Source organism: Aythya fuligula, chromosome 2 (assembly GCF_009819795.1).
Source record: "Aythya fuligula isolate bAytFul2 chromosome 2, bAytFul2.pri, whole genome shotgun sequence".
NCBI lineage: Eukaryota > Metazoa > Chordata > Aves > Anseriformes > Anatidae > Aythya > Aythya fuligula.
Genome location: NC_045560.1, coordinates 4,608,043 through 4,633,293, shown reverse-complemented (window position 1 = coordinate 4,633,293; position 25,251 = coordinate 4,608,043). Strand labels below are relative to the sequence as shown.

The window sequence follows — 25,251 nt, the reverse complement described above, 5'->3', positions numbered from 1 at the left end:
CAAAGAAGGAAAATCAGGTTAGGAAAGATTTAAATAGACTGTGCATCCAGAATTCCATGGAACCTGATGGGAAGTATCTTCAAGTGCTGAGGGAGCTGGCTAATGTCAATGAGACAGCAACCTGGATTATCACTGAAAGGTTGTGGCAATTGGGAAAGGTTCCTGAAGACTGGAAGAAATACATCGTCACTGCTATCTGTAAGAAGGAGTGACTGGAGAACAATATGCTGATTGGCTTCATTTTAATCCCTGGAATGGTAACAAAGCACATCTTCCTGGAAGTCAGTTCCAAGCATATTAAAGATAGGAAGGTGACTGGGAAGTCAGCACGGATTTGTGAAGAGAAAATCATGCTTAACCAACCTGATAGCTTTCTCTGATGGGATGGCTAGTTTAGTGGGTGAGGACAGACCAATGGGTGTTGCTAATCTCAACTTTACTAAGGCTTTCAATGCTGTCTCCTGTAACATCCTTGCAGACTAACTGATGAAGTGTGGGCTAGAATAGTCAAAACTGAGAATAGTCAAAACTGCTGACTCAGATGGTTGTGATTAGCAGGATGAAGTCCAGCTGGCTGCCAGTCAGCATTTGTGTTCCACAAGCAGCTGATACTGATGTCAATACTGTTCAAGATTCTCATTAATGACCTGGATGGTGGGTCCAAATACATCCTCAGCAAGTTTACAGGTGGAACAAATTTGGGAGTGACTGGCAGACTAAGTGGTTATGCTGCCATTCAGAGAGAATTTGATGGTATGGAGAATGTGCTGACAGGTATCTTATGAGGTTCAAAAAAGGCAAATGCAAAGGACGAATGCAAAGAAAGGTTATGAAGAATAACCCTATGCAACAACACAGACTGGGGGCTGCCTAACTCTGCAGAGAAGGACCCAGGAGTCCTGGTGGGCACCAAATTGACCATGAGCCAGCAATGTGCCTTTGTGGCAAAGAAGGCCAACAGCATCTTCAGTTATCTTTATAAAAGCGTTGCCATCAGATCTTGGAAGTGATCTTTCCCCACTGCTCAACCCTGCTGAGATGCATCTTGAAATGGTGAGTCTAGTGCTGAGCTACACAGTACAAGAGAGGTGTGGACATACTGGAGTGAGTCCAGCACAGCAGCACAAAGATGATTTATGGAATGGACTGTTTGACATATGAGAGGCTGCTCAGCCTGGAAAAGGGGAAGCTTACAGAAGTCTTACTAATGTAAGAAATATCTGATGGGGTTTGGGAGGGAGTAAAGATGGCAGGGTCAGACTTTTCTCAGTGGTGCCCAGTGGCGGGACAGGAGGCAATGGAAACCAATTGAAATATAGGAAATTCCATTTAAACATAAGGGAAGAAAAATCCTCTGAGACTGGAAATGCTGGAACAGATTTTTTAGGAAGGCTGTGGTGTCTCCATCCTTGGATACACTCAGACCATGACTGGAGAGGGCCCTGAGCAACCTGCCCTGGCTGAACGTGCTCTGAGCAGAGGGGTTGGGCTGAGGGAAGTGTAGAGTCCCCCTCCAACCTCAGCTATTCAGTGATTGTGAACTCAGTTATGACTGGCTCCAGTCTTTCCTGCTGGGCATTTTAGCATAAAAACAGCTTGTCTGGGCATAATCAATATTTTTAAATATGTTCTGTTTGCCCAGTGGGCTGTAATATTTCACTGCTACTTATAAAATTGGAGTGTCATATGAGATGGATTTGTCTAAAATGACATCTGGCATTTTGTTAAGTAATTAAGTTTTGGTCCTGTGAGAGGTTGAGCATTTCCTGAAGGTACTCATCACATCAATATGTGATTCTATGACATGGGGTCTGAATTCAGATCACTGTATTTTAATATACAGGAGACTGTTTTAAATCTGTCAGAAAACACCAACTAATTTCAGTTGGTATTTAGTATATATCAGTGTACTCAGTGACATGCAGTGTGTATGAGCAATGCTGTAGGAATTAATTAAATTTCTCCCACTAAAAGAGGAAGAGGATGTACTGGGCAATGGTGGCATTTCTAGGAAATGCGAGTTTAGTCAGACTGCAGTCTTTTAGATAAGAGAACAGAAAAAAAATGCAGAGCCGGAGCAGTCTAATAGTAAATTACCTTTGCATATTTCCTTCCATCTTTGTCTGTTTGTGATCTGTGCGTAGCACCAGGCATTGTCCTTAAGGCACACGAAGAAGCACATGGCATCATCCCAAGCTTTCGTCAATGCTTCGGTGTGGCTTTGTAGACAGGAAGCCCAGTAAGAATAGTGCAGTCGGCACCTTCCCTGAGAGACTAACCACAACCCTCCTTGGAGTGTGCTCAGCTGCCAGCTGGGAATATGTCTTTATTTGATTCCTGCAACTAGCAATCAGAAGAATGGCTGTCAAACAAAATGGGGTCGTATTTGGGGACTGTGGATTTAATTAGCCTATGTACAAAGACAGAGAAACAGAGAGAGACAGAAATTGCAGTTGCCAAATCACTCAGCAGTAAAAACCTTCAAGTAGCTGGAGTTGCATAACACCTTTTATAACATAATGATTGGACAGGAAAAAAGAGCCTAAAATAAATGTTAGAAACTATTGTGACTCTTATTTTATGCCAATGGATTTATGGCATCAGAGCCGTCGACATAACATCTGTGTGTACTGCCATTTGCCCTTTTAGTATTTTTCCAGCACTCTATAGGAAGGAGCACTGTGCAATTACTGGAAATGGCAAATGGCTTCTGTATCATTTTTTTAATTTTATTTTTGGAAAGGACGTAAAACTGGAAGTGTCCAGCCCATTGCCTAAAATGTGTTCAGTCATTGAGAATTTGCCTTGTTCATGTGTACATACCAGGACTCTAGGTCTTCTCAAATTTAAAGCAAGAACAGACAGTGTACATCCTCTTTTGCTGGCAGAACTTCACACCACTGGAAGCAGCACAAGAAATCACCTACCCCTTAAAAACAATCACTTGATTACGAGTAGCACAAGGAATTTGTTTCCACCTGTGTGTTATTCTCCCTCAGACTGCTGAAACAGGACATAAAAGCTCTCCCTGTAGTACATGTTTACCAATAGGCTGTTATCTATATTCATCTTTCTTCACAGCAAAATAAGATATGAGAACTAGCCCAGTCTTCAGTGTAAGCTCTTGTCTTCTTCCAATTTAACATTAGCTTTCTGGAAGATAATTTATCTTGCTAAAATCTGTTAGGTTGTGGTATTTTGGACTGTTACAAATCTAAGGTATTTGACAGGAAATGTAAGTCCAGGAACTTTTCACATCCTTAAAAATAAATAGCCTAAAATTTGAAGGCCAAAAGCAGAAAGAGCAGAGACTTTATAGGACAAGCAAAATGGGGGGACATATTCACCTTAGTTGAAATGAATTAATTGAGTACTAAAGGCTGGGTACCCATCTCAGTGCTTTATGTATTGTGTCTTAGCTGTAGTGTCTTGGAAGCATCTTTATTTAATGGAGTTTTAGCTGTCTTATTTTACTGATAAGTGTTTTGGATTGGTTACTGTAATGGTCAGTTTACATGAGTAATGTAAACTTCAAAATTCAGTGTGGGGGCATCACGCTGAAAAATCTGATGGAATACAGTATGAATAACTGAGCTACAAGTTTATTATACTAAGTCTGGTTTTATAGCTGGAGATAAATATTCCTTCATCACCTTTGAGGGGACATTCTGTTGATGTAAGCCCAGTTCAAACTATCTTGTAGCTGGACCCATCATAAGCATTTTTTTTTTTTTAATTTACAAACTTTTCCAGCAGAGATGTTGTTTTCTCCTGAATTGTCACTACAGTTATTAAAAATTCAACAGCACAAAAGCAGACTCATGTATAAGTTTATTAGAAATGACCCTTTCAATAAGAGGTTTTTTTCATTTACCTTTTTTGCCTCATTTATCAATGAGCCATCTGTTTATGAATTAATGTGCCATTCAAATCAGATGCAGTGCTTAACTAGAAAGGAAGCTTGGACAAATTACATGTAGAAGCTCTGTTACCTTTGTCAACCAGACCTGCAAGCATGGCAGAATTTATATTAAATCTTGAAAAGGTCTTTTTCCAGAAAAATATGTTGCCTGGTATTGATCATGATCCTTTCCTTTGCATCTTTAGAATTGCTTTTAATAATTCTGTATTCAAAAATTTGCCCTAAAGCAGTGGCAAGCTTCATTGCCTATAGTGGCCTTTTTTTTATCTTTTTGCAAATAGTAACACAGTCTAATTTGTCTCTTAGTTATTCTCCAGACCTTACTCACTATACCAAGAATGTCATGTATGTCTGTGTATGCCCTAACATCACAAGACCACAGGATTGCATTGCGACTTCAACGCATCCTTATGACTGTGTAAATTACTGTGAAGAAAATATATATGTCCAGAAGAAAAGCTGTTGTAATCAGGCAGTGAACATAAGGTTTCCCAACGCAGTAACCTTAAAGCTACTGACAACCAATGTTTATATTTTAAGCCCCTTTGTTTATTTGACCTCTCTGTAGGGTAGTATAAATAGGAAATAGTGGAATGCACATGCATTATTGTGAAAAGAGCTGCCTTCTCTGCATGTTCAGCTATTCTGTGTAAATTCTGTTTTCTGCAATATAGGAAGATCAGATAAGAATGTACAAATATTTAGAGAAAGTACTGTATAGTATGTTTATAATGAAACATATTTTCTTCCTGTCCTATTTTTCTGTCATGACAGATGACTTCCCCCTTCCTAAGTATTCTAACTGTATGGTTTTACATGTACAATAAATTTTCCTGGAACAGTAACCATCTGCTGAAATGGAAATTGCAATAAACGTCCTTACAGTGTTTTGAGAAACCTTAAGGAGGGAACTTGTGAATAACCTCCACCTGCAAAAATACCCCACTTAACCAGAAAACACCCTACATCAATCTTTGATGTCAGCGCTTTCCATGTCAACACAGGAATTTCCTTGTGCCTTGAGAAATCAAAGCACTTTGCATCCAGGGTATGGTTCTTCCAGGAACGGGTGTAGAACCAAAATCGTTTAGACTTTCCAGAAATTAATAGTGTTACAAAAAGTGGTGCCAGGTGAGCTATATATGAATTTTGCCATAGTCAATTGAATTTTCATTTATAGGTCTTTTCAGATGAAAGACTACTCAGAAGTACTTGGGACCATAATGAATGAAGAATGCTAACTTAATGTAGGGAATGATATATATAATGCATATATAGGGCCATTTGAAATTCTAAGTTATCCAGGACATCTAATGAAGCTAGCAGATGTGATACAGTACCTAGAGGAGGCCCAACTCCTTCTGAAGCAGCAGTTGAGTCTGGGTGGGATGGTGTACCTAGATTTAAGGACTTCTTAAGTGTCTCCTCCTGTTTTGTTTCAGAAAGAACTCGGGTATCAAGGCCGTAGGGTACTGGTTGAGGACAGCGAGGCTTTTTGTTACTTGTAGCTAAATAGGATTTGTAAATTCATGAGCAGTGTTCCTGATCACCCTGTTACCATTCATTAGACACATGTACCCACCTGAGGGCTTCCAGCCATAACCCCAGGCAGCATTTCACGTTGCTCTCACCTCAGTCAACTCCTCATGCTCAACATCTCTGCTTCCCACAGCTTTCTATCCCACAGCTTCCCTTCCTATATCCATGCCAAATAGCTACTTGATGTGATACCCTCCTCAGACCTGGCATTTGTAAGTTAGTCTGCATCCCTTCTGCCAAGCTTCTTTCCTACTCCTCCCATACCTTTGCTTCAGTGAGAGGAGGCAAGATGATGCGGGACAGAAAGGATCAGCAAAGTGTGGTGGAACAGGGAGGAATATCGGAAGCAGACACTGGAGACAAGATTGTGGGATAGGGGCAGGCAATGGACATCCTGTGGGCACAGGCTATGCCCAAAGAAATATTATCCAGGTGTAATGTATGACCTAAAATCATTACAGGTTCTCTCTTGCCCAAGACAAAAGGAAGGTCTTGTGGAAAAAGTGGTGACTGAGACTCAGAAATCACCATTTCCTGATTGTTTTTGTCTGAGACCAGTTGGGTTGGTTTTAGCTCAGATTGTGACACTCAAATGTACATAGCCACATGTAGGTATCTGCATGAAAGTCCAAGTGTCTACGTTCCCAGAAGTAGGCACCCACATTTAGTTGCCTAAAGGGATTTCCAAGCTCTTGACCCGAGCCCTCTGACTACTGACTAGGTCGTCATCAATTTCCATGGAAGCTTTGACACCCAAGTGTGTAGGCAAATAAATCCAGGGTTCTTAATTTGCAAATTGAATCCCATACCCCTTATAATGCTGTGAAACTCACTCAGAGCTAAACACCAACTGTCTGTTTTAAGTACCTAACAGGTATGACATGATGTCTCCTTGTTAACTACTTAATGTGACAGAGTTTAATTCTGGAGAAAGATATATGAGTCGCTTATGGCTCTTTTGAACTATGACAGAATAATTATAGCAACACCTAGGCAGGTGATTTGAAAATCATCCCTTCAAATTAATCAACCTAAGTTTTTCCATGTATGAAGTGGGAAATCTATGCTTTATGTCTCACTATGTGGCTTAGTTTATTGTTGGTGAGGAGCTCAGTACACTAATGGTGGCGATAAAAATGAAAGAGAGGTGAAGGGTAAGTGAATGTAAAGATGCACAGGAGAAACAACAACAGCAAAAGGTAGATCCTGTCCTTGCATTTGCGATTGCCAGAGCAACATTTTCACTTCTTTGCAATACACCTGTCCATGTTGGCTAAATTTACATTTAAATCCTGGCCTTTCTACGTAGCAAAGAGCAGTAAAAAATAAATAAAGGATGAGCAACTTCTCTAATAAGTCATGGACTTCCTTAACAATAATGGTGTTACAGTAGGAAAGCTGTTCCTGATATAAAAAGATGAGTAACTACGCCTTACTTTGCCTCCTTTTATATTGAAACTCTATAGATACAACTGCACTGCTAAATGAAATAGATCTAGGAACAGTTTTCTTGAATCTTCTAATTGAATCCTGCTTTTGTTCACATTACGCAGCATTTAGCTTTAGATCCCTTACAGGTCTCCTGTTGTTGCTGTAAAATATAATTTTGTTTCCAGTTTGTGGGTTGTTGGTTTTATTGTTGTTCTTGTTGAAGAGGGGTTATTCAAGATCTGAAATAATATCAACTACTTGATGCATCCTCTGTAAAAGTATGCATCCTCTGGGATGAAAATGAGGGGCATGCGACCTGTATTGGTGCATGGTCTGATGGCATCGTGGGATATTTGAGATCTCAGAGCCTCCTGGAATGGTTTTGGTGGACCAAAGAGGGAGCCAGACCTGCTGTGTACTGCCTCTTGAAAATGAGAGTGCTCTTCTGTGAGCTATGTTTAGGCATTGCTTGGAAGAATACTGATTGGTGTGGGTCAGACCCATGTTAGGAAACGTGGTAATTAAAAACAGTATGGATTAGTACAGGTCAGTGCTAAATCCTGTGCCCTCTGGACCTGGTTAGGCAGCTGTAAACAGTAGTGCTGCATTCTTGAGTGCTAAGAGATCTGTTTTTGCAAAACTAGACCCAAATGAGTTGACCTAAGAGGAAGCATGTTATTCTCTGGGAAGCATGAGATAATAGTTTTCAGTCTCAGACAAAACAAAAATTTAGATTCTGCTTGTTCTGCTTGTGCAGTTCAGTGACATTGGTACTTGGCTGAAAGCATTTTGTTTGCAAATGCAGTGTCATTGAGACCCCTCTCCTGACCAGGAGAGATGAAAATAATAGTGAGTAACTAGCAGAAAGAAATCTGAGCAGAAATCCAGCATTAGAAAAAAACAAGGGGAGTTCTGTTTGTATTTTAAGATATATCAGAGACAACTTTATTAAACCCTATAACACAACAAAAGTACTATTTTGTTCCGTAGGATTTCAGTACTACTTATAGCACTGTACAAATTTGCTCTCAATTCTCTCATTTATGCTAATCTGTTGGGCATCTGATTTCTTTTTACCTTGAATCCCTAGTAATGTGGTGATTCATTTATTTTCACTTTTGTTAATCGTGTCCATGCAAATTTCATTGTATAAATCCTTTAACTTGTTTATAGAGAAAGAGATTTTTATTTTTATATAGTATCAAAGACTGTGAGAATAGTACTATTTAAACCACTTAAAAAAAAGTGGTTTTAAACTAGAAAAGTCATGAGTGTGATATGTGTGTGTTCTGTTTTCATTCATCTTTCACACACTGTAAAAGGAAATTAATTAATGGAAAGTATGTGATATGACAGCAGTTGTTGCTATAATAATATCATGCGTACAAGGAATGTTGCTGAGGAAATTATTCCATACTATTTTTGAAAGGACTGTCATTGCAAGACTTTTTTTTCCAAAGCAAAGACCAATGATACAGTATTGCTCCATTTTTATTTTTTTTTACAACCATTTGAAACTTTTTCTCAGTTCTGAATTCATTTTGGTTTGAATTCCACAGGAGGAGGAAATCCATCCTACCTCTGAAAATCTAACTTTCTATTTAAGTTCTGGCTTCACAGCCAAGTTGAAGTTCTTAGTTCTTTTAGTAGTTGTTTATATCATTTTTTAACTTGTCATTTATGTAGTAGACAAACCACAAGGTTAGTTGAATAACTGTTGCCTATCAGCAGATGAAAAATTATCCTGGTAAAGGAAGATAATCTAACACTGATTCCCACTTACATTATTTGGATATTTAAAGTAGTTTAATAACTAGCTTGAACCTCATTCTGGTTCCCATTAGAGATGCAAATTTTATTTATGCACAGATCTTTTGAACGCAGAGGCGGTCCCACATACATTAATATCTTCATGAAATTCAGGGCAGTATAGAATCTGCCCATTTATGAGCTGGCAGGATCTGACCAATACTGAAATCACACAAATGAAATTAAATCAGTGTTGAAATAGGACTGAAATCCTTAATCAATTGCATTGTGTTGTGCTGTGCTGGCTGCCTTTCTGAACTCCTGAAGTTCAGCTTTCTTCCATTGAAAATGTTTTTGCTCTAAGATCATTTATTTATACAAAAATGTTAGTGAGACTGAGCTCTTTTGTACAGAACACTTTAAAACCTAAGGTAAAAACCCATTAATAAATTTTTATTTATTTGCATCTTTTACTACCTCTCTCTCTCTCTTCCTATGTGTCTATATGTGTGGATATATATGTATGTATAACTTAACTTTGTATTTTTGTGTAGCTATATGACCTTGTTTATCCAGAACACTTTTCGTATTAAAGGGAACACTTGCTTTTTTTTTTTTTTTTTTTTTTGTTAATTTTAATGTAGGAAGTCTCCAACACCTACTTGGAATAAAGAAGACCAGACAAAAGATGTCCTAGAATTAGGTAAGGTACATCAAGCTTCATTTTGACTTTCATCCTATTCTTTAGAGCAGATGTAGCCAGAAGTGCTTCTTTTGTAATTCTTATTTGATTCAGAGTAATTGCATTTGCTATTAACTTATTGGGTTAATTAACTTCTTCCTAAGACTGTGTAAAGAAGTCATTAAGAATTAGTCAAACAAAAGGTGGCTTATGTGTTTTTATCTGTCTTTTCTGTTTAAATCTATACTTTCTCTTTTCTAAAAACAGATGAGAGGAAGTGTTAACTGTCATTTTGATAACCCCCTGACCCAAAGCCTTATTGGGGAAACAGACATGAAGTTTTTCATCCAACATATTACATGGTATTTTTTTGTTGTTATTGTTTGTTTGTTGTTTTTTTTTTTTACTTTCAGTTGATGTTGAGGATGAAGCAACAACTGGAGAAGTCAGTAAGAACCTGAATCTTTCAACACTGCATATGCTTCAAGAAGTATCAGTATCAAAGGCAATTGATATCTCGCTTGCAAAAGTAAGACTAACTGACGGTATATACAAATAGATGTGTGAAAACATTATTTCTGCTAAGTTAGTCAAAGCTGCAATGGATTAATCTGTGTTATGTGCTTGTGTGTGATTTAATATGTGCTATATTCATTCTTCAGTATCCTTATGTGGTATTCAGATGTAGTAATGTAAAAAGTAATGTAGAGATGCCTGACCAAAATTCAGAAAAATACTAGAAGAGCATGTGAGAATGTATCAGCCACTGGAACCATGGAAAACAGCTTTCACTATAGAAGTGTGTATTATTGTGTTAATGCCGCTAGTCACCTAGTCAGTTTTACATGTGCTTGTTTACCTGCTTTTTAAATTGACAGTGGTTCATCAGTGTTTCTCCCTAGCTTATCTTCCTTGTTTTGAGCAGCGATGGAAACATTAAGTACTTTTAATTTTTTCTCTCCCAGTTCAGACAAAAAAAAAAAAGAAAGATAATGAGGATTTCTTCCAACTCCATTTCTACATCAAAGACATGAGTAACTATGCAAACACCAAGCAGCGAGTTCTTATTTACTCAGTCTTCCTTTAGAATGAATACAATTTCTTTAGTTTAGCTGTTCCTGAATAGTAGTGGTCTGCAGTTGTTCAGGGCCAAGATCTGAATTTGGCATAGGCTGATAAGCTAACAGACATAGAGCAATCAAACCTTTGAATAACATTTGTCTCATACCAACAACTTTGACGAGCCAAATAGTCTGCCTTTTCTCCATACAGTGCCCAGCAGGCTCCTTTTCTCCCTAACGTAAACCTTTAGTAACCCTTGCTTTTCTAGCTGTTTACTTTAAGACATTATTCTGTAATGCTTTCATGGGAAACTGCCCAGACAATCTGCATAAACAGTTTCCTAATGCTCAGCAACACATAGCATTATGAGTTGAAGTAATATTGCAGGAAAAGGAAAAAATTACTCTGTTTCATTTGAGAGTTGCTATTTACGGTTAAGTATAAAACAGAAAAGGGTGGCTATAGTGAGTTAGTCATTACCCAGCCACACTCCTTTCTTTTCTACAAACTACTGCAGGAAAACATAAGCGTGTTTCGGATTTATTTTTAAAATGAGAACTTTTCTTTCTTTTCTTTTTTTAATAGGAATTAAAAAATCTTTTGTTTGGCTCCAGTCTTTGTTGCTTCAGTGAAGAATGGAAAATACAGAGTTTTACATTTAATAACATACCTCAGTTAAAATATGGCATTGTGCAAAAAAAGGTAACGTAAATGGCTTCCTTAAAAGAAAAAAAAAAAAAGTGATCTTTGCATTTTACACCAAGTTTACAGAGGCTGTGTGTTTCAGCAGTGGAAAAAAAAAAAAGTCTTTCAGAGTCTTCTCTTTCTTTACTATTGCTGCTTATTATTGCTTTTACTATTGCTGATGATGTCACCTTGTCAGGTCATGTTAGGAGACTTGAGAAGGAGAGAATATTTCTGAGGAAAATGTAAAGTAGCTACAGAAATTGGTACTAAGGGGTGCGGTGTGTTGGGGAGCTTATTTGTACAGAGGAAGACAAGCCACTTCAGCTGAGAGCTAGTGAAGGTACAAGAATAAAAGGAGATATATCAAGATAAAGTCAGGGTGGAGATTAAGGGAAAAAGGAATTGTGGGGGAAAGTTTAACATGTTTTAAAAGGGATCTTACCCTGTGCAGGCAGCTGATCAGCCTGGATTCTAATCTGACTGATACATAGGGACAGACCAGGGATCTCATGCAAGGGATGTGATGTGTAGCTGCCTCCATGTGCAGATCCCATAGAAAAATGCATCCTCCTGATTTACAGCTTAACGCTTATGCCCCTCCCTGCCCTGAGACTATTCACATGCTCCTGTGATACCCATGCACAGGTTGTCTTAAAAGCAAGGATCTGAGATCTTCAGTACAAAGGAGACATGGGAAGGAGTAAACTCCTCATTACAAAACATTCATCAGGCTTCTGATGCAGAAAATCTTCAAATAGCCTGAGAGGAACTATGATGTACTACTGCTATAAAGAATTGAGAGGAAGAGAGGATCTGGGGCAAGGACAAGAGCTAATAAACATAATTTAGATGTTTAATGAATTTATGTAGTCTAGTGAAGCATTTCATTAGGCTGATGATCTTAGAAGATAACTGTTTATGTTTGAATAAAACCTAGTGAAAAAAAAAAAAAAAGGATATTAAATGTTAATTTAAACTCCAAAAGGAACTATGACAGTAATACTGCTCTGGTAAATAGTAAATGGGAAAAAAAGAATGTTCTGCATAAATGTGTTTATTTCAGATAGTGAATATATTCCTCCTCACTTCCAAAATTCATTTCAGCTGAAAGATTTTTTTAATTCTATCCTTACATTAGGTTTTTGTGGTTCTATAAGAACATATATGGAATGTTTCCTGTATTTTTTATTTTTTATTATTATTATTAATTTGGACTGAGAGGCTTTTTGGTGGGCTGAAGTAAACCTTGCTTTTTCCTTAATATATTTCAGAAAATTCACTCATTAGATATGTAGATAACTATAGAGAAATAGTATATGTATAATATAAATGAGAAAATAGAAGGTATCAATATCTAATTTATTTTTGGATTATAGGACCTTTGTTATGTGATTGTGTCATGACAACATGCTCAATGTAGCCCTTATTGAGTGGGGGGCTTGAACTGTATGACCTCTTGAGGTCCCTTCCAAGCTCAACCAGCCTGTGATTCTGTGCTCTACGCAGGAAATCACGGGGAAAGCAGTGTGATCCTGGGTCATGTTATGGACAGTAACAGCAGCATAGATTTGACACGGGCTGAAATCTGAGCATAAACTTTCCAGAGAATCTTCTGGGTGTTCTGTGCTTTCTTATCCTCATTATTTATCTTACTTCACCTTGGCAGACAAAGCTAGCATTGGTATGTCAGCTTCTATGTGATGTCATTTTAGGGCGGCCCTGAGTTTAAGTAATAGACTTTAATGTCAAGAATGAACCCATTTGTGGGAATGGTAGCATGTGCTGACAGACACATGGGAGAGCTTCTGTAGGATTTATTATGTTGATTCTGTTAAGTTGCAGTGACTGACAGCACTACCAATGTGGTAAATGTGGTGTTGTGGTATCCATGATGTTAGTCTTATGACCTGCTGAGCCTGCTCCATCTGCACATAGGTGTTCCAGACAAATGATGGCTTTTCTGTGTCTCCTCAACAAACTACTGGAACAAATAATAGAATAGATGGTGGCTGGGGTGGGTGTCACTGAGTGACAAGGGAAGGAGAGTTGTGTTGGATGATGTACTCTAGATGAGAAGAGGACATACCATTTCCTTCTCAGGTCAGCTTGTGCTGCTGCCCTTGCCATACAGTTAACATATAGGAACAGGTCTCAGTCATTCAGTGGAATAAGATAATCTGGGTGGCAGGGAATATGAAAGGAGAAGGAGATGCATTGCTACACCATCCCACAGTCTGTCACAATGGCCATTAATCAGTTTTCCATAACATTTCATGTTAAAATTGTATGTCTTGGTATTGTGATTTTTCCAACATTGATTTTTTGAAGGTACAAATTCTTTCATTTTCTTCCTCTTCTGCAGTGAGACAGCTTCCCAGTGCAAAGGACTATACATAAAACTGAAATATTTGTTTAGTGATGGAAGTGGGAATTTGAGGGGAGGCATGGACCTCAGAGGAGTTTAAAGGGAAAGATTTAATTTCACCCTTCGGAAAACAGTCAGATTGTGGTTTTTGTTTTGTTTTTTAACTAAAAGTGAAGGTAGTTTTTGGCTCAATAGGAATCAGGAGATCTTTTGTTTGCTTGCATGATCACAGAACAGACTTTAAAACACAAAATTTTCCTTTGATATTATAGATATCAGTGGGGCATGTTCTAGTTATTTTCAGGAAAAATAGATGGGAAACACAATACCAGTGAGTAATACTCATTTTCAGTGGCTTGCAAAAAAACAGAGAGCAACAGAGAGCATTGCAAAGTCATGGATAGGAAGAGGGATGAAAGGATGGATTAAACCTGAATGCAAACACATGGCTTGCAAAATAGTTTTCTCTAGCATCAAACAGTGCAAAGTGTTTTGCTCATGAAGTGTCCTACTATTTCCCTCAGGGTGGCCCATGTGGAGTGCTGGCAGCAGTTCAAGCATGTGTCCTACAGCAGCTTATCTTTGGAGACAGTAACAGGAATAAAGATGCTCGGTAAGTCAATTGACAATAGAAGGCTTTTCTGTACAGAAGCGAAAAAAAGTTTTTCTGTGATGCAACCACCCGGGAACCTTTTTGAATTTGAACTTATTGAGCTTTTCTTTGTCTCTGAGAGAGAATTAAGGTAGCTTGTGAATTTTGCATTTACTTCTCTTTTAACTGTAGAAATTTAAAGGTTTGTGTTTTATTTTTGAAATTACCAACAGCTTTAATTGTGGACAATTAAAATTATTTAACTTTGAGATTCCATAGAGATGTGATTTCAATGGAAATGTAATCAAGGTTTGAAAGACCATGAAATTCATGCAATTTTTGACACCGAGAATCTCAATAAGGATGAAATTTAAAAGTTTGATTATTTTTTGTTGTTGTTGTTCCTTACAGCTGTGTTTTGTCTTTCAAAGTAAAACACTTAACAGAATTTAAATTCTGTATGAGTTTTCCATTTACTTTGTAGAAATAATTTTAAGTAATGTTAGCATTAAGGAAAATTGCTTATACTGCTATTCTGACAATATTCCTACATTTGTCACTTTGCTACGCAAGCAGAACTTATTCAATGGAAAGTTGGAGAAGAGTAAAAAATTACTTTATGAACAGGCCTGCTGTGTTTGCCTTTTTGTTTGTTTGTTTGTTGTTTTGCAGTAAACAATTAAGTCCATTAAGAAACAGAAAAAAATAAATAAATCACAAACCTTTCCTGCGCTTTACAGGTACAGTTTGTTCATTATGAACCAGTATTTTACTGGTTTACATTGCCACTACCTCCTGTTCTTTGTGGGTGACACAGTGACAGTGATTTAGTCAGCAGAAAAACTTTTGTGATGATATTTCACTTGGACTTCATAAAGCAACCTTGGAATGTAAAAAGTTCCTTCATATGTAAAAATTTGGCCTTGAATGCCCACCTTTTCTGATTGGAACTATTTTGGAAAGTTAATAGGGTCTCTGTTGACTTTTCTTTACTTTTAGGTGTCTGACACTTGATGGAAATTAATTGCTTGGGCTGTTTTTATCAGTAATGGAAATCATTATCTGTTTTAGCCCTAAGGATGGGAGGTGACAATTAATCGAAAGATTACCAGGGCCTAAGAGGCCTGCACAGGTGCACAAGTCCAGAAGTCGTAGTTGGTAGGCAGTCCTGAAATGAGATGCCTCAATGTAAGGCATTAGAAACATTGAGAATCAGGCTCAAAATCTAAATAAAATATTGAAAGTTTTACAATGTCTGCTACTATTGTTGTTGCTAGGTATTAGCAACACTGACTGCTTGTGGACCTCAAGAAAAGGGTCCAAGCGAATGAGATACTATAAATTCCTCACTTCAGAATTAGCGGTTCTTTAAAGTCACTTCAGGATAATTAGAATAGACTGATAAAGAGATGGGTTCAGTGCTATGAAACATATTCAGAGTGTAATAACATGTTAATTCTATAATATTATGTAGTTTAGTTCCTCTTCCTTTTTCTATTCGGTACTTTCAGAACATCACATCTGTCTGTAATCCACCTACATAGCCTACATTTAAGAGCAGATGTTTAAAATTAACTAACAATGCTTACAAAATATCTTAAAAGTCATGCCAATAGTTTGAGAATTTTCTCAAGAATTCAGTCAATGAGTATTTGCACATTTATTTTTATTTATTTATGGGAATACAGAGATCATTCATTTGAGATATAGAGGAATAAAGTTATTAACAGTACAGGGAGAAACTATTCGAACTTTGCAAATATTTTCCAACTAGTAATATATCAACTCAGAAATCACCTGCTGATTGGTGCAAAAATTAGCTAGCAGTACAACAATTATTCTAACTCAGATTATAATGATGATAGATTTTTCAAGGCAGAAAATCAATACACGTTTAGATATTATGACCAAGAATCTCCACAGAAGTAGACAGCCTTTGATTATCTGCTCTTTGAGCACCTTGAGTCTCAAATCACCCTTTAGTAACACCCTTAAAGCTGTTAACTTTTTACTCTTTCATCATGATGAAGTAATGGTAAATGTCATGGAAACATGTAGCACCCAAATAAGTGGGTTGAGGCCAGATTGCTTAACCTATAAGTGCCCCAGATCATGCCAGCTACTACCTATCCTGTGTACTTGGCAGTATTTGCCTCTCCTTTTTCTCTCCTCCAATTATGCACATGGTTTTAAAGTATTTTGTTTTTACATATTTTGTATATGAAAAATGCTGCTAAAGTATGCCAAAAGTCTCCAAGGAATTTCAGGTGAGCAGCTGAGCTCTTTGTCTTGATGCACAGAAATGCTAAAAAGCTTCAGGCTCCTAAAAATGAAGAGCAAGATGGACTGTTTTACTCACAAGATAAGCATATTTTTCTTATGATGTGTTTGCCATGGGCAGAAACTCTTAGTCAAGCAGAAGGAAAGGGGAGTCCCAGAGCTTGAAATTAGAGGATTAGTATTCCTATTTAATTCTAACCTAAATTTTCAAAGTGTTAGACACTTCACAATAAATGTTTGACTTCAGACTTCTTGACAGTTCTAGAAATAATTATCATGTATCCTTCTTATTCTGCTACCTCTTCAGACAAATAAATTAATTGCTATGCATCCCATAAATTTCAATGTCTGTGTTAGAACACAGGCAGAGATAAGAAAAAACTGTGATTTATTTTTTATTTTTTACTTGAAAACTGTCACCTATTATTTCCCATATCTCACATCCTTCAGAAAGGAAACATTTTCTAAATGCATATTATATTCGAAACAGACATTGGAATTGAAAGGGTGTTTAATTTTTTTGATCTTTGGTGTTTCTTGTTTGGTCTTCCAGTTATTAGATCTTTTACTCAAATGCTGGGAACAGGTTTTGATATCATCTCCCATGACTGATAATATCTGAATTTCAAAGACTGCCATTCCTGAAACCAGTAGAGAAAAATTCAGTTTTGTGTTTTACAGGGAGATGGATCTGTTGTCTACTTCTTCATGCAATATATAAAGGCTCATATAAGTTGGGTTTTATTCTCCGATGTGCTACTTTTCTGCTAGTTTTCTGAGTTTTGGTTTCAAAGTTGTTTATTTCTCAATTCACAACTTGGAATTTAGAATAACAGGAGGTACTGAATGACTTCACAAAATGCAATTTGTAGGAAATGTGGTGCTGGCATCATTGCTTACGTGTCTGGGATCAACATACAACTAAGCCTTCAATAGTTTTGCACATCATTGTGTATGTTCCAAGCCAAGCACGTAAATGAATCAGAATCAGTGGGACTCCACAGACCAATACTGGGTCAGTTATGATAATATTTTAGGTCACCACTTTGGAATCTTACTTACCTTATTTAAAAAATGTAAAGAACAATGTTTACTGCAAAAGGTATTTTAGTTAAAGTTTATTGCTAAGTAGGAACATTATGGTGTAGATTTGAAAATAAGTTAAGAAATCAAAGCTTAAAAAATAAATTAATTATGAAGACCCTCATAAACTAGAAATTATGTATGAATGTATAAAACAATCCTAATACAGAATATTCAAACATTTTTATAATGGATTTAATGATGTACTAACTTATCTTGTCCATTTTTTTGCATGTCCAGTATTGTTCCCTAAAGTACATGTAACTGTATTTTTGCCTAACCAGCTATAAATATGTATTCTGAAAGAGCCGTTACTATTTCTTTTAGTAGATTAGTTTTCGGTATATGATTATAGATCTGCGTATGAACAGTGCCAGTTGTTGTTCATACTTCATTTAGTCCTTTGTTAACTTCGATCCATTGAGCTTAATTATAATATTTTTTTAAATTATTTTTTAATTATTATTCACTACTTGTACATCTGGTACCATTTTTAGTATTAGTCTTCTACAAGTTTAGATTGTGTGTGTCATATCTAATATTCACCTGTATTAAAGGATTATTGTCATAGAACATATAGACATAGACCAGCAAGCTTTCATTTCCTTGGCTTAAATACCCATAGCAGCAGTCTAACGATCACTGTGAGTCACATGAGCTCAATCAGATCCCCCAAATGCAACAGATTGCTGTTAACTCTTGACCTAGATGAATTACATTTCCCTCAAATTCTCATTTTGCTTCTGACTGCAGAAGAGACCTACCCACTGTGTCCAGAGTTTGTTTTACCGGAAATCTAAGCAGAAAATTCTAGATACAGCTCTATTTACTGTATGTAATTATTTTCAATGAGATCCAAGGTACCTTCTTAGATGACTAGAATGAGATTTAAGGTGGTTCACTCCAAAGACACTCCAAAGAATGATTCCAGAAAGACCACATTCCATTGGCCACTTCAGTTATAACTCCCCACTTAGAGCAATTTAGATACAGAACAGCAGCGCCAAGCCCTCCTATCGCCTGTTCAGTCCAGTATTGAGAAGTCTTCAGGCCGTGTGCACAGTAAATGCTCTCATAGTGTCTCATTCAGATGTGTAAACCTCAAAGAAAGTTTGGATTCAACTGTGTCATACACCTGGTGTATTTTTCCAGTAACCATAGTGGCTTGCTGTTCAACTGAAATGATTTTTTGAAGTGGCCTTCAGAGTTGTCTAACTCTTTTTCTTGACTATAGAAGCAATTGAGATTCATAAATGATAATTTTCTGAGGTTGCGTGCTGGAGCCTTACAACACCTAAATAATCTCTTTATTAAAAAAAAAAAAAGTGTGTTTTTTTGTTTATTATTTTTTTTCTTATATCAATTGTTAAAAACTGCTATGAATCTGTGCATACTTTAACTGGGGCACGTTGCTGTCTAATAAGTAAACTTCTCAGTACACACTGATAATCTCTGTATCTTGCATTTCCTGGACCACAGCTGTCTTCAGCCTTCAGAAGTGCACAGGACCAAATGCCTCACCATGGCTCTTGCAGACATACTGTGGCGTGCAGGAGGCAATGAAAAAGCAGTTGTGGCACTGTAAGTAGGAGAATGCACAACACTGCTATAATTGTGTCTGTTATACAGTCTGTTATACATATACATAGTGCACAAATGGAACTTCCTTAAGATGTATTTATATAGTCTAAAATGGCTTAGGGAGAAAAGGAAAATGCCATTTCTGCTATCCCAGTAACTGGGACATCACCAAACTCTCTGAAATTGCTGTAAAATATCCTTGTGGATTTCATCAAGGCTAGAATTCCTGCAAAATCTCTACCAAGAGTTATTGATCCAGAAGCAAAAATTTACTCCTGCAGGTTTATACTGCAGGATATTCTATTATGGCTGGAATTAATTTCATTTTCCTGCAGCTGCCTAAGTTGCTTAGTTAATGATAAGCAATTAGGCTGTTTGTAGACAGTACATCTAGCTTTTTGCTAGCTAGCTTTGACTGTACCGAATCCTACACTATATTTTTAACTGAGCTAGGTTTTGCAAGAAGAAATTATTTCTTTTATTAGCTCAACTAAGATAGCTGAAAAATAACTTACAAGCTTCTGGACCCAGAAGTTCTTCTTCAAACCTAAAATAGAAGCAACAAATTCAAAGATATTTCCAATGATATTTTGAATGTTTTCCGTTTATAAAATATTTCCTCTGTGATGATATTGTACATCTGTTCTGTTGCTTCTGTTTTAATGTCATTTCTCTCATATTCTTCTGCAATACAAACTGTCTTTAACATCTTAAACCTACGTTTATCCTCCTTCTCTATAGAGAAACTTGTAATTCATATTAGATAGACTGAGAGAACACAGCTAAAGTAAATGTTTTATTGATAAATGTGTTGAATACCTAACATTAGCTTATTATGCAAGAGGTTGTCTGTTTGCTTGCTTGCTTGTTTGTTTGCTTTAAGTAATTTAAATAATAATAGTACAAAATCTTTGGTTCATCATTCAGTTCATATACGATGTTGATATCTCTTTAATGTGATTGTGGTCCTTTTAACATGAGCTTTGGTTTTGTTTGAATATCCTATTTAGGCCATCAGGAAGACAGCAGTTCACTCCCATAGGAAAATACAAGGCAGATGGAATCTTAGAAACTGTAAGGCTCTTTGTAACTTGCAGTAACATTTTCCGTATATCCTTTTTGTAGCTTTTCTTATTTTAGCACAATGAAATTGATTTCCATATATCCTATGTTTCTCTTAAGTGTTTTTAAACCTTTAATGTCACATTATTTACTTGGCATCCAAAAACCAATAGGAAATAACAAAATCCGATAGTCTTTCTGGCTCTGAAGTGTCCCACTGCCTGTGGGCAATTGGACTTTGTGAAGTCCTTTTTGTTCCATCTACCTTTCAGGCTTATAAACTGTGCCTTCTTTTCTTGGTATGCAGTAAAAAATGAAAGCAGATCCTTTAAAGTCAACTAGTGCAACTGTGAGCAGCAAAAAGCAGTATTTTATTGTGTTTTATGTAGAATTCTTTGCCTTCCCCCCCAGTATCTCCACATAGCAAAATACTTTCCAGTTGTTCCTTTATTTCTATATGAAGCCCTCAAATGGCTTTGCAAATATTGATGCCGTAAGCCAGACTTTAGTGGTTTAAGGAAATATTACTGGCCTCCCAAATGGAGGAATGAACATGTCAACAACTTTTCAGAACTAGACATTTTTGGAACAGCTGAAAGTGAAAACCTGTATAAATAGAGTGAATGCAGCATAAAAACTTGGCTATCATATGCTCTTCCAAGAGAAAAGATGTATTATTTAATATGTTAAAGTAATTTTCAACTGCTGGCCATTTCAGAATGCAACTAGCACTACTGTGCTACCTCTAAGTACTGCTTATCAAAGATCATGTGGACATAGGCACAGTGAAAATGAGATGGAAAGGAAACTCCTGATAGAGCCAGGAATCTAAGTCAGAGTGCTTGATCTTTCCCATCACTGTATCCACAACACCATAACTGCTGTTAGGATACAAAGACAAAGAAACAGACAGTTTGAAAGTAAGTGGCTGGACCTGTGAAGTCCTCTGAACTTCATGTTAGAAAGGAATATTTTTGAGACTATTCTCCAAGTATAATAAGAAGTGCTCTGATGAGACCTGCTATAGACAGCTCACAGCATGGGTACAAGCTCCTGAGCTACTTGCTGCTTTTGTGTCTTCTGAAGCTTCATTATTCTGAGGTTCTAAGAGTTGTTTTGCATAAACTATTAAAAGTGAAGCAAGCTAGCTGCACAATGAACTTAAAAGCTGTAAGAAGCAGCATCTATAAATTCAGAATATATGAATTGCTGAGATACAATTTTTTATCAAGAGATAGATTTCATTAGATCTTTAAACCATTTTATATTAGTTGAAATCCAACCACTCAGATTTAAAGTTTTCCCTATGTTCATGTAATTTTATGTTTTAAAAAGGAATTGTTATTGTTTCAGTTTTTTTTTTTTTCCTTATATTTCTTCCTAGCTAATACTGCATAGTTCCACAAGATATGAAGATCTGATTGTACTTCTTCAGCAGAATATTCACCAGGTACTATGTATTCAGCTGCTAGTCTTTCTGTCCATATTTATCAGTCTGATATAATGTCTTTTGAATGTAGTTTCAAAAACATGCTTCACATTTTAACAAATTGAGTGAAAAAGTCTGTTTTAACATAAATGTGAACAGTTCTTTCTGCTTTGTTTGGCTTACATTTCCTTAGGATTGGGCTTAAAAACATGTACAACAACGTAAATACAGTTCTTTTCTTTTTCAGTTTGAAATTGGCCCCTGTGGGTGCATTCTTCTGACTGTGTCTGTCATCTTATCAAGATCTATCAATCTGTGAGTGTCTTTATATCCATTTGCATAAACTGCAAAGCAACCAAGGTGTGCAAAGCGAAAAAGCAGCCATGATGTACTGAAGTTGCTGGCTTTTTTAATCTGTCTTGATGCTTACTCTTTTAAATATAGGGATATTGCTACTTAGATTTACACATTTAATCTTGTCTTTCATTGTTGTTGTTGTGAGCTTGAGATCACCCTTTAAATAGATACTTAGTTGTGGGTCACCAATATGGATGGAGTTAAGAACACAGGAACATAAACACAAGGTAAGTGTGGCTCAGAATATGACAGCTTTTTTCATTTTGTCAAATTCTACTTCTGTAATAATCTCCTAGAATTATCTGCAAGTGAAAAATGTTCCTTGACAACTTACAATAACAACTGACATGAAAAGAGCAGCTGCACTTGAAAGCAGCACGGGTTTGATTTGTATAAGTTGAATGGTGCTTTTATTTCTTGCATCTCTACATTGTCTAGAAAAGAAATAATGACTTAGTCCAGATTTGATTTGATTTTGTTCATTCAATTGCTCACCCACTGAACTTCCTAAAAGCATTTACAGATATATTATTTTTTGGTTTTGTTGTCATTTCCTCTTTTGTTTTGCTTACAATAACACTACAGACCATTGGCTTATCTCCCCTTTTGCACTCTGACATGAATGACATGATAATGTTATAGCATATGTCGTTCTCATTTTTTTCTGAGCTAGTTAAGGCAGAAAGGTCTACATTATTAAAGGTATTTGAGCAAGTGGTAATATACTTGTCACTTAGTAGAATTATCAAAGACAGCAGTGTTCCTAATTCCTATTGATTGCATTACTTTGCTTGCTGTAAAATGGTAAACATTCTTTAATAATTTAAACAAAAAAACTATTTTTTCTTCTCGATTTTTAACAGTATGTTATGACAAGGCCAGTCAATTATCTGTGATTGCACTTCAGGTCTAAACTGAAGATAAAAATTCCTCACAGCATCTATTTGTATTTTTTGATATCTAAATAGTTTTACAAGTCTAGTTCAAAATGGCAGAATTGTTTATAAAATGTAGTTATTTTCTGAGCAAGAATCATGACTTTTTCACAGAACTTCATCTTAAAGTACCATTACTCTTCTAGCTTGGTACAGTGTAATACATTGCATAGGTACCTATCTTTTGTTTATAAGAAACAAGAATTTTTCTGTGTCACTAGATACAGTGGAATGTGTTTGCAAACTTTGCATAAGATTTGTTTTAGAAGTGCAAACTAAATTTCACTTACGTAATTTTCAGTAATAGATTCGAATGGCTATGTCAAAGTACTTCTCTTAGGATATTACAAATATCAAGACAAATAACTCGCTGCTCATATCATCAAGAAATATGTACCATTTAGTGGGTGTTACAGGCATTATAAGTCATTATTTACATAACTGGCATAGTTCTGGATGAATATTTGAAGACAAATGAGAAGTTTTTTACGCAATGGAATTTTCATCCAGCAGTAGACCTTCCAAGACACTTTTTTCACCTCCGTCTTTTAAGAGAAAATCAGTTTCTACATAAAATTGAAAATGCCAAGTTTCAATTGTCCTGGTTTGTGTGCATATTCTATTGAAAAAGCTAGATAAATTATCTAATTTTTGTTAAGAAAACAGCATATTTTAATTTCTCAAATCATGTTAAAATGTTTTAGTTTGTGACCACAATGTTGACTGTCAGGAGGTAAAAATAGGTAAATCTCTCTTTTATAATTAATTGATATTTTTTGTAAGATAGTTGTAGCCTAAGGATAGAATAGTCTTGTTCCATGGTTATCATAAAACAGAATTGTGTAAGATGTAAAGGTATGTCCAACTAAAAGAAAACAAAGCATTTACATTTGATTTAACAAATATAACATTGACATTCTGATTAATAAGTGATGAAATGTTTCTCTCTGTCAGAAATATTCTTCCCAATATTTTCTGTTTCATGAATATTTACTTAAGTTTGCAATTCCTGACATAATTAGAATAAAATAATAACACATTCTTTTGTATAGTGGGGAAGCATTCATTAGTGGTTAAAAGACAGAACACTGAATGTAGACTAAATGGTGAGGTTTATTAAATGAAGGATACAGACTGCCTTAGAGCAGTCAGATCTTCAGGCAGATGCTTTCCACACCTGTACAGATGGAAGACCTCATGCTGTTGTGATCCTGCCAAATAATTGGGAATGATAGCTGCGATAGTTGGTGGTGTTCATAAGGATAAAGACCCATTTGTACCTTCTTTATTCTCTGACTAACTTCTGGCCATTCGGAAGGATCTCAATCCTGCCAGCAATGGAAGAATGTCATCTTAGGTTTAACCTTCTAAAATTATGCCCAGTCCTCCCAGCTCCCTCTGTAATCAGTGAGAAGAGAGAACGTTCTCTAAGGGAGTCATCCCATCCAAAGATATCAAGAAACATGGGGAGAATTGCTGATAGGCAGTGCCTATTTTTTTTCCACTGAGTTTGGAGAGGGAATTACTAGTTTAGACTCCTATTTCTTAGATTTTTACTATTTTGTTATATAATGTTGTATCTTATCTTTATTTACATTCTATGGAGATATTTCCATCTAGGCTCCGTTTATGCTTATAAAAAGAGAAAAAGAGAAAAAGGTCATGATTCATTTGACATATCAAATATCAACCTTAGAATGAGATAAATCATCTTCTGAAATGCCCTTATCTCCCCTGTATATAAAGATATACTTATGAAGAGGCTCTACACTGTATACAACATGTAGTCAAATAATTCTGTCTTATAGTGACTGGTCAATAAAATGGGAGGTGACATGTTAATATTGCTAAGAATTATACATAATGAAAAAACAGTCTCAAAGATACTAAGCTAGCAAAGAGCTTTGAAAAGTTTATTATGTAAAAGGAGAGAAATTCTGGCACCATTACTAGTAGTTCTCTGAATATGTCAGCCCAATTTTCTATGATAGCCAAAATGAAATAATGTGTTGGGAATTACGGTGATAAGAGAATAGAATAAAATGGCGATAGCGTTTTGCATAAATACATGACCGTATCTTCTATGTGGTCTTGTCTCCCAAGGTCAGTAAAGACACAATAGAACCCAAACACACTGGAAGACAAAAGCTAGAAGTTTTCCCTTTAGCGTGGAATAGTTTCTGTGAGAGCAGATTAAATCTTTCATCTTCAGCATTGACTTGGATATGATACAAATGTGGAAATCCATGACAAGGTTTAATATGGAATGATTATATGTTGTTTCACACAGTCTAAAAACATGATTGTCAGGGAAATTATCAAGCCTCAGATTTAAAAACCTTAAAAAAAATGCTACTTTTTCATCTGTAGCATAAGTAACTTTTGGTACTGGGAGATGAGAAGACCAGAAGTATCAAGGAAGTCACATAAATTTACTGGAAAGTGCATGCTTCAGTTATTTTAAACCCACCTGCCTGAATGTAGCCTCCATGTGG

General features: G+C 36.3%; 1 protein-coding gene across 2 annotated transcripts in view; it reads left to right on the top strand.

Moving 5' to 3' along the window:
- Positions 1–25,251, top strand: part of MINDY4 (MINDY lysine 48 deubiquitinase 4) — an 80,433-nt gene that overhangs the window by 16,079 nt on the left and 39,103 nt on the right. For both annotated transcript variants that reach the window (XM_032182083.1, XM_032182084.1), the window contains 8 exons: positions 9,286–9,344; positions 9,737–9,852; positions 10,971–11,087; positions 13,962–14,050; positions 18,872–18,973; positions 19,984–20,047; positions 21,420–21,485; positions 21,712–21,779. In XM_032182083.1, coding sequence (XP_032037974.1) covers positions 9,286–9,344; positions 9,737–9,852; positions 10,971–11,087; positions 13,962–14,050; positions 18,872–18,973; positions 19,984–20,047; positions 21,420–21,485; positions 21,712–21,779 — 681 coding nt within the window. The remainder of the gene's footprint in view (positions 1–9,285; positions 9,345–9,736; positions 9,853–10,970; positions 11,088–13,961; positions 14,051–18,871; positions 18,974–19,983; positions 20,048–21,419; positions 21,486–21,711; positions 21,780–25,251) is intronic.